The sequence below is a fragment of the Ruditapes philippinarum genome, unplaced genomic scaffold, assembly GCF_026571515.1.
Source record: "Ruditapes philippinarum isolate M1 unplaced genomic scaffold, ASM2657151v2 ctg16730_1_1_1_1, whole genome shotgun sequence".
NCBI lineage: Eukaryota > Metazoa > Mollusca > Bivalvia > Venerida > Veneridae > Ruditapes > Ruditapes philippinarum.
The window spans coordinates 2,158-12,415 of record NW_026862674.1 but is presented as its reverse complement, the minus strand read 5'-3'; the positions used below and the strand labels follow the sequence as shown (position 1 = coordinate 12,415).

The 10,258-nt window shown below is 30.6% G+C and overlaps 1 protein-coding gene across 1 annotated transcript; it reads right to left on the bottom strand.

Annotated features, from left to right (window-relative positions):
- Positions 1 to 9,184: 9,184 nt before the first annotated feature.
- On the bottom strand, positions 9,185 to 9,877 carry LOC132719850 (uncharacterized). The gene has a single exon (XM_060703783.1). It carries the CDS (start codon positions 9,875 to 9,877, stop codon positions 9,185 to 9,187), a length of 693 nt encoding a protein of 230 aa, XP_060559766.1.
- Positions 9,878 to 10,258: the final 381 nt, after the last annotated feature.

The window sequence follows — 10,258 nt, the reverse complement described above, 5'->3', positions numbered from 1 at the left end:
TTTGATTCAATATAGTTCGTATAATTTGGTTATAAATATGTTATTAGGTTCTTAACCTTTTTTCCAGATAACGTTATTGTAGATCGATTCCTCGGGAAGTATGATAAGTCTTATATTGTATGAGTTTTAATTATTTATCAGTCATTTTTCCAGAAAAGCCGCAATCTCATTATATAATCTTTGAGAATAATTGTAGTCTCTTAACAGCTTATATTACGATCATATGGATAATGAAAATGTTTATCGTAAATTTATACTTTCTAAACAAAATAAAAATACTCAACATTTAATAATGTTCAACAAATTAAAGTACCTTATTGCGATGACCTTTAAAACACATTAAAACTGTTACAGAGGCATAACTGCATAGTCGGAACATATAATGGAATAAGATTGAAATGTTTCTTTTCCATTACAATATGACCAAAATAACTTAAAAAGAAGATAGACTAATTTATATATTTTACAGTTCATTATAAAAAGAATAAAATGAGTGAATGTTTTCCGAACACTTTGTGTAAGTGCCTATTACGTTCATATAGCTACAACTGTTTCTAAGTTTTTGTAACCTTTGATGTTTAATGTAAATACAACAAAATCATTGGCTGTCATATTCCATTATAATAAGTTTTTAAAACATTTTTTCAATATTACGTGTTATGTCTAACAGGAAAACAGATGAGTCGTAGCAAATAAGTTATTTAAAATGCGGTTCGTAATCTAGGTCATTCCTTAATAATATCTACATGACTTGTATAGAGGTTTGACAGTACCTGCCTTGTGCGCTGTCCTGCTTTTGTTTGGTGTCCTGCTAGGCTACTTGTTGGTGGTTCTGTGTTATTGGGGTAATGTTGGTGTTGCGTTCATTGGGCGCTGTCCATCCTTGATTATCTTGTTTTTTTTCATATTTCAAATATACTGCTCCGAGAAAAAAGCAACCATTTGCCTTATAAATTTATATATTTTCTGTATTGTAATGTCTTTAACGTAAACGTAAATACTCACTTAGTTTTTAACATGAGTGTATCGGCCGGACGAGTGTACGATATGGAATACGTTTTTTTTTGTAGCTGTCATTGCTGCTTATCACTTTTTTGCCTTTTGATTCGAGTAATCAGATAAACATGCAACTGTGACATGTATATGTTATCATTTTTATCATTTATCTTTATTATATACATTTTTATTATATATATCACGGAAGGGCACCTGAGGTCTTCCTCCACACGCGAAGCAGGATCATCGCCATAATTATGATATATACTGTGTCGATGTGACGTAAACCAAATCAAGCAAACAAAATTTATTAAATATTTGGTTAATTACCACATTGTTATACTAAACAACAGCAGGGTTCATGTGCTAAGCGACAGCTGTACAAAAAAAAATTCTCATACTTCACTTCAATGTTGTCAAATGTTTTTGGTCCTTCGGGATAATTGATGTCAGCACATCAAGTCTTGAAGATAGAATAGCACTTAAGCCGGTGCTAGAGGGCGTCAGGGATATTGCACTTTTCAATTTTCCATGAACAGACTTAATCAAATCTAGTCTCTAATTTTCATGTTCTTTTGTTGATTTCATCGCTTCCGAGGGATCTCACCGGTTGCACCATAATATGTAAAATACTAATATACTTATATGCACATCAAGGGGGAGAATCACGCCGTTCGTTACCCAAACAAACACGATGGCGGATGCAACCAAAAAGTAGGTGTTTTCCCTTTTTTCTCTGAAATACGTGATGTTTAAATGTAAAGGTACATATAACAACCTTCTCCACAATTGTCCTGGCACACAGGATTTTATTTCATGATGTTTCGTTCCGTACTTCATCTGAAATGCGCGTCGCGAGAGAATTTTCCACCGGTTTGATTGTGGTAACATACGGCTTTTTCTCTAAAATTCACTTTTTCTTTTACATATATGTATATTAACTGAAACCACTGACTTTAAAAAGTTGTAATATGTTGTCAAGTAAGCAATCATGCCCATTCTGGCTAGATTTACTGCTGTAAATATTAATATTGGGGCATTTTCTGGAAATTATAACGTATGGCGCACAAAATATCAATGATAACGTACGGCGCATTTTACTACTTGGTGGATTTCCATTTGTCCAATCAGCTGATAATTAATTGATTTTCTATTTAATAGAAAAGTTATGTTAACAAGACATAAGAGGATGTGTAGAAACAAATTAAGAACCTGAAATAAATAATATTAGTGCCCAGCTTTATTTGTCATCCAATGAAATTTCTTAAAAATCCTTTGTGTAAAATTTTCATAGAACAAAAGTCGATGATATATCAAAGTCCGTTCATATCAGCCTTCTATTTTTCATAGTGCTTCATAGAACCGCGTTTGTGCAAATGGACAGGTAAAGTGACGAAATAAAGTTCATATCAATGAAGCCAAATAAAGCTTGACACTAAGTATGTTAATTTGTATTCATCTGTAGCTGTTCTAAGAAATAAGAAATATTCTCTAGTCGCTATCGCTCCCGTCGAAGTTTCTAATTGCTGCAGAACAACACGGATGAACACTAACATATACTTTGTAAACACTAGTTTAAGAGTAGCGTAATAATTTTTAAAACCGTTCTTTCATAAAGATAATGCCGTCATCTAAGCGCATGAGCGGTCTAGCATTAAAGGTTTTAGACGGGTTTTCCGGCATGGATTAATACATCGAAATCCAAATCCGATTTGAAACTAGAAATTAATAAGCAAATTCCAATGTCACTTTTTTATTGCTGATACCTGCAATACTTTTTTAAAGAAATTATTGTTTTTGTTAGGGCATTTGTGGGGAAAAAAACGCCAGAACATGATATGTAATTGTTTTGATCAAATTATGACGTTCCTTTCATTTACAATTATGAAATCCGCAATTGATGCGAAGGGACCTTCATTTTATGATATGTGTATAAACATATGGTAATTGCGTTTATGTATTAAAAATCGATATATATACAACAATTTGCATAAATGGTTCATGTATATAATGTATGTTTTTGTATGTATGTACATGTATGTGTGTATATGTATAAACAAGAGACCTATAAGTTAGTGGTTTAAAGATCAATTTTGATATGAAAATGTTCATTATGTAACTACTTAAGAAAATTTCGGCTGGTATTTACTTTATCAATCAAAATTGATCTCTGTACTTTTCATGATTTTTGATATTATTTTTATATGAACTGTTCGTTATTGTGCGTGTTTTATGACTTATCGGCTTTAAAGCCTATTGGAATAAAAATAATATGTATAATGTCTATTATAATAATAAACACTGTAAGACTATGTCGTGTAAATATATCTGACGTCATAGTGGCACAACGTCACGCTAAATGGTAGCGTTTCAATATTAACCGCCCGTCAAATAAACAGGAAATTTCTCATTTAATAAATTCATTGAAGATTTTCGCATAACATTATTTTCTAACTCATCCAATAAATTCAATATAGAACCTACACATTCATTATTCTCTGTTATGTATTTTTCATTCAATGAGCGACCAGATTGAATAAACACAGGATCATCTCATCTGGGTGTAAGCTAGTCGCAATCAATTTTCGTTTTATAAATGTTTGACGGGCCAATATCAAGATGTCCTTATCAGAAATGTGTCAGGAATGATTTTAGACTTTTTCTTTGGAAAAGAAAACATATCAAGCCGTCCGTACCTTTTTTTACATTTTTGCTCTGCTCAATGCGTTAACGGGATAAGACCATAATTATCGCACAACACTGGCGAAATTTAATGTGAAGACAACACTACGCAAATGTTTCCCGAAAGTGTAGGCTTTTCTTTCCATTATGCATTTTATACAAAATATTCTCAAAAGTCAAACTTTACACGTGTGTTCTAATTGGTATATTAACAACGGATATCTATTATGCCACCAGTTAGAAAGATATTTTATCCGATGGTACAGCATTGTTCAATTATGACCAACATTTTTTTTCAGATATCTATCATTTCCAACATAAAAATAATTCTTTATCAGCTGATTGGACAAATGGAAATCCACCAAGTAGAAAAATGCGCCGTACGTTATCATTGATATTTTGTGCGCCATACGTTATAATTTCCAGAAAATGCCCCAATATTAATATTTACAGCAGTAAATCTAGCCAGAATGGGCATGATTGCTTACTTGACATCATATTAAAACTTTTTAAAGTCAGTGGTTTCAGTTAATTTTACATACATGTAAACGAAACAGTGAATTTTAAAGAAAAAGCCGTACGTTACCACGATCAAGTCGGTGGAAAATTCTCTCGCTTCGAATCTGGTAACGCGCATTTCAGATAAAGTACGGAACGAAACATCATGAAATAAAATCCTGTGTGCCAGGAAAATTGTGGAGAAGGTTGTTATATGTACTTTTACATTAGAACATCACGAATTTCAGAGAAAAAAGAGAAAAACATACTTTTTGGTTGCATCCGCCATCTTGTTTGTTTGGGTAACGAACGGCGTGATTCTCCCCCGTGTGCACAAAATTGCTTTATTTTCTTATTCATGTAATCGATTTTAAATAACTAGATATACATTAAAAAAACGAACTTCGTGTTGTTATTGATGTCAAATGTCGAGTTTAATTCATATTAAAAAGTTGTACTGATAAGCTAGAAAATGGTTAATAAATGATAAATATGCATTGTGGATTACTGGTTTAACTTATTAATTCATAGTATAATATCAAGTTAAACACAATTATGGCGGTATGTCTACAATTTCTGTTCTTTGCCTGCTCACTTATCATTAACATCCGGATATTCATGATGTAAATTTAAGACTTGTTAAATGATTTATCGGTGTACAGTGAAAAATACCACATGAAGTGTGTCTATTTTCTATCGCTTTTCTAAGAACGTCCTAATCCCAACGCGAATGTTACAACTATTAAAGACAATATAAATATATTTATTTGTTTACTTATTAAACAAAACTACAAACATACGACTACCAAGATCAATTAAGAGCATTTTGATAAGTTAAGCCCTCTATCGTCTTAAGACTTTATACCACAGTGAACAAGCCATCAATTAAACTTTATGATTTAATTTAAACTTCTTGTTTTGCTCATTGTAAAAGTTAAACCAGGCCAATTTTACAATCTGACACTCAAACATGATATATTAATTCGGCGAAAATTTATATTAAGCCTATGAATTAACTGAAGCCAGTTAAAGAAAGTTTTGTCTAAGCTGCTCTAACATGAAAGATGTTTTTTTCTATATCTTTTGTAGAATAATGTAAATTAGGAATACAAGTATAGTGTTTATATTAAAGACATTTTCTACAGTTTTATGAAAAATTAATCCTTTCATAGAATTTTCTAATTTTCTTGTATGATGAGTAACATTTTATGACGAATTTAAAAATAAAAAGAAAAATATATGTTGACGTGTTGGATTTCTTGTAAAATGGCAGTTTCCATGGTAACCGTATATCTAAAAACTGTCAAAATAGCCTAACTGTGTTATAACAAATAGAAAAATGTATAAGATAGTTTAAAACACACAACGAGCATTGTTTTATGCAAAGATAATCTTATCTAAAGATTCTGTATGAAACAAATGATAATCTGAACATATTTCTTTAAAAAATGAGTTTTCCATGTTCCTCAACTGAACAAAAAATGAGAAAAATAAACATGAATTATGAGAATAATTAGAGATATTGAAAAAAGTGTTTCATAGGATTTTCAAATTTTTTGTATGTTGTGTAAACTTAAATGACAAATTCAAAAAGAAGAAGAAAAATAAATGTTGGCGTGTTGGATTTTTTGAAAAATGGCAGTTTCCATGGTAACCGTATATCTCAAAAGTGTCAAAATAGCCAAACTGTGTTATAATAATGTATAAAATAGCTTATTACACTCACAATAGACATAATTTTATACAAAGCTTGCTTTATCTTAGGGTTATGTATAAAACAAACGATAATTGGAACATATTTCTTTAAAAAATAAGTTTTCATGCTTTTTAACTAAACAAAAAATGAGAAAAATAAACATGAATTCTGTAAAATAATTAAAGCTATCAAGAAATTTCTTTCATAGAATTTTCTACATTATTAATATATCAAGTAACATTTGATGGTGGATTCAAAAATAGAAATAAAATATATATAGACGTGTTTTTTTGTAAACGGGCAGTTTCCATGGTTACCGCATATGCCAACTGTCAAAATTACCACGCTTTCTTAAGAAATATCAGTGTTGTACTAAATGTATTGTCAAATATACAACAAAAACATGTTGTAATAAAAATTTCTTTTTCTTTTGATGTTATATTAAGTAAATGATACTGAATATCTTTTTAAAACATATCTAGGGCCATATTATTTTTTTACTCGACTAACATACACGAACAGCAAGCAAGTATTCAGAAATTTACAAAGAAAATAATGAAATTCGGAACATTTCTTAGATATTAATTTTGTTTTTTTTATTCAACACTTTTAAAATATATCATTTTAAACTTCTTTGTCTGCCAGTAATCAAGTCGCGACGCACTTTCGTCACTATACCACAAGTGGGTGGGGTAACGCGCGCAGAATTATCATCAATGCTGTCGTACTAATGCTTGGAGAAATCCTTTATGTGATGTTGTCTAAACGACCTCTTATTCTTTTGAACCGATATCCTTTTGAACATTTAGAAATATCTATTCTGTATTATTTACTCATTATTTGCTTATAGCCGAAATTTAAACACTTATCCGAATACTATTCAACTTGACCTTCATTTGAAGAGTAATTATCCGTGATTATCTTTCTTGGAAGCGCATAACGATGCGCACAGAAAACTACCGAAAACGTCTTTAAGCTTTATTTCCTATTCATTAGACAATAGCGTAAGCAAGTATTATTTGTAGTTGTTTTAATTGATATGATATTCTCTCAATGTTTAAACGTATCTGAACAATTGCAAAATAGATAACAAGATTGCTTGAACAAATTTAATGAAATACTTCCAGTAGAAGAAATAAAATATTTACGGCTATTTTCTTTTCCGATCAAGCAATATTTGTCTTGCAAATGATGCTGAAAATGACGTCAATGTCACGTGGTATTGCTACACTGTAATAGGTAGGCTATCCAGTTTATGTATTGTACTCGTCTGGTATTAAAGCATTTAAAGAAGTTATCTAGCCTATATCTAAATATAAATCAATAATTAAAAAATGTAATCATTGATAATAAGGAGTTAATGACTTGGTGCAAGTGATTACCTAAAGAACAATGATTAATAGTTATAATTCGACATGATATTTAACCTCTTTGTTGTGTGTTGTGTTTTACCAAATCAAAGTGGATTTGATTCTATATGTTTTTTATATAAAATTGATTGTATAGCTTCCTCTACTTCATACTTTGTATAATTTTCTCTGTACAAAATAAATAACGATTTAGTATTAACCTTAACTAAAATATACAAAATTATCCTTACACTATGCACTTTGAAAAAAGAAAAACTGTGTACAGTCTATCGTTTAGACAAGTTAAAAATAAACAATATAATTATATGTTTGTGAATCTCATTATGATTTTTAAAGAAAGTGTTATAAATCATTCTAAATCCCATTGCTGCTGACGAACATTACAGTTCTGCCATGGAATAGACATTCAAATATTTCAAGAGTAATTTGTTATCTAGCTGATAATTAATATTATACCTTAATAGATGATAATTATATATTATGTACCGACAAGTGTTAAACTATTTCTATTGTCTAATATAATCAGACAAGTCACACAAACACGAACATTTAGTAATTTAATTTAATTGCAAACGTTTCGGCTATATGCCTTCATCAGTGCAAAACATAATAAAATTACCGGAAGCGACGTCATAACGGAACACGCGTTAAACGCGCGAAAAACGTTATGGCGTTTAGCGGCAAAACTATGATAACATGTAGAAACAAATATTTATGCTATAAATAAAGCTGGTACATGAATTAAAATGGATCAACAGTGATACAGATGTCTATTAGACAGTGTTAATAAAAATAAGATAATAGACAAACATATTAATATTCATGTAACCTATTATAAATCAAACAATACTTTATTATTTAGTCCATTTGGAATCATAGTATTTAATTTATGGATCCAAAAAGATTCTTTACATAACCGGTCCATGTTGTTGTCTATAATGTCTATAGGTAAAAATGAAAAATCTGACAATGAACACTTATTATCGTTTGATCCGAAATGGATCGCAACATGTGAAATTGGATTAACGTCACAATTTCTTATATCAAATCTATGTTTATTCATTCTGCATGATACATTTTGATTAGTCTGACCTACGTATTGCTTTTTACAGCCTTTACATGTAATGAGGTAAATTACATTACGCGTAGTACAATTAACATCATTGTGTAAATCAAAAGAACTACCTGTTATGCTGCTATTAAATTGGGAACCAACAATTATATTGTTACAATGTGAACATCTACTTCGTAAACATTTGCTAGATAAAAATGTGCGATCAAGTAAAGCACTTCTCATAAGATAATCTCGAATGTTTTTAGGACGTCTATATGCTAAAATAGGTTTGAACTTGGTATGTATATTTTTAACGCTTACCTTATCAGACAAAAGTAATAGATCCCAATATTTATTTAAGATTTCACCAATATTAGGCAGAGATGTATTAAAACATACAGTAAAAGGTATTATTGAACTAGTATTTTTAACGACAGGACTTAGAGCATCATTTTGGGACATGCCTTCAATTTTAGAAAACGCTTTCTCAATAATAGATTTAGGATAATTTCTATCAGAAAAATATCTATTTAACGTATCTAAAGACTGCTTAAAAGTACCGTCATCGGAAATGACACGTCTACAACGTTTAGCTTGACTAAACGGGATACCACGCTTACATGATAAAGGATGAGAGGATGTAAAATCTAAATACAAATGCATATTTGTAGGTTTGCAAAATATATCGGTAACAATTTTTCCTGTTACGTCTTTAGATACAGAAACATCAAGAAAAGGTACCGAACTTTTAGAAATATTGTAAGTGAATTTAATATTCGGGTGGAAACTATTTAAGGAATCTATAAAAAAGTTTAGCGTTTCCAAAGAATCATTCCAAATCATAAAAATATCATCTAGGAAACGTAACCAGACATCAGGTTTTACATATTAAGTAGAGTTAAGAAATTGCTCTTCTAGTCTACCCATGACTAATGAAGCATAAGAAGGTGCCATAGGGCTTCCCATTGCTGTGCCCATGGTTTGTAAATAACTCTGATCGTTAAAGTCAAAGCAATTATTATGTAAAACAATATTTAACAATTTCCTTATATCATTAGCTTTGATGTTATTGTTTCCTTTATCTTTCTGTAAAAAATATATACAAGATTCAATACCTTCATTATGAGGGATATTTGTGTATAATGATGACACATCAAGGGTAACTATATAGGTGTCTTTGTTTAATTTAAGATTACGAACCTTATTTATAAAGTCGGTGGTATCCTTGATATAGGAAGGCAAAGTTTGCATATAAGGATTTAAAATAAAGTCTAGGTATTTCGCTATGTTCTCAGTACTGGAGCTACATGCTGAAACAATGAGACGACCAGGGTATCCAAGAGGAAGTTTCTCATCATATGATTTATGCGTTTTCGGTAAAATGTAAAATTGAGGTGTACGAATAGTAGACGGGAACATGTCAAATTGTTTAGTAATGCTTACATTATTTTCCTGTATTTCATTTACACATTCTTCTATTTTTAACTTAGTCAAATTATGTTGTTCCTTTTCTACTTTTTTGTAATATCGCTCATCGTTCAGTTGTCGATTCACTTCGTCGATGTACTTCTGTCTGTCCATTATAACGATGGTATTGGATTTGTCTGCCTTTTTGATAACAATATTTGTATCACGAGATAGGTCTTTAAGCGACTGGAGTTCTTGCTTGGATATATTAGGACGAAACCGTTTGCTTGGATATATTAGGACGAAACCGTTTTTGTTTAGAAGAGTGCATAATTTCATTACTTATAGCCTCAATATAAAAATCCAAATAAACGTCTCTCCCGCTAGGTGGGGTAAAGGTAGATGATGTTTTATTATAGAACGGCAAATTTTGATATTCTTCTTTTTGGTTATTATCATCGCTTTCGTTGTTATCATTTTTATACAAATCATTGAAGAACTCTTTTAGTCTTAAACGTCTTGAAAAATGAAAAACTTCTTCCGCTAATCGAACCT

Bases quoted from the DNA above. Each gene is read 5' to 3' on its own strand.
- LOC132719850 (XM_060703783.1), bottom strand. From the start codon at position 9,877: ATGGACAGACAGAAGTACATCGACGAAGTGAATCGACAACTGAACGAT.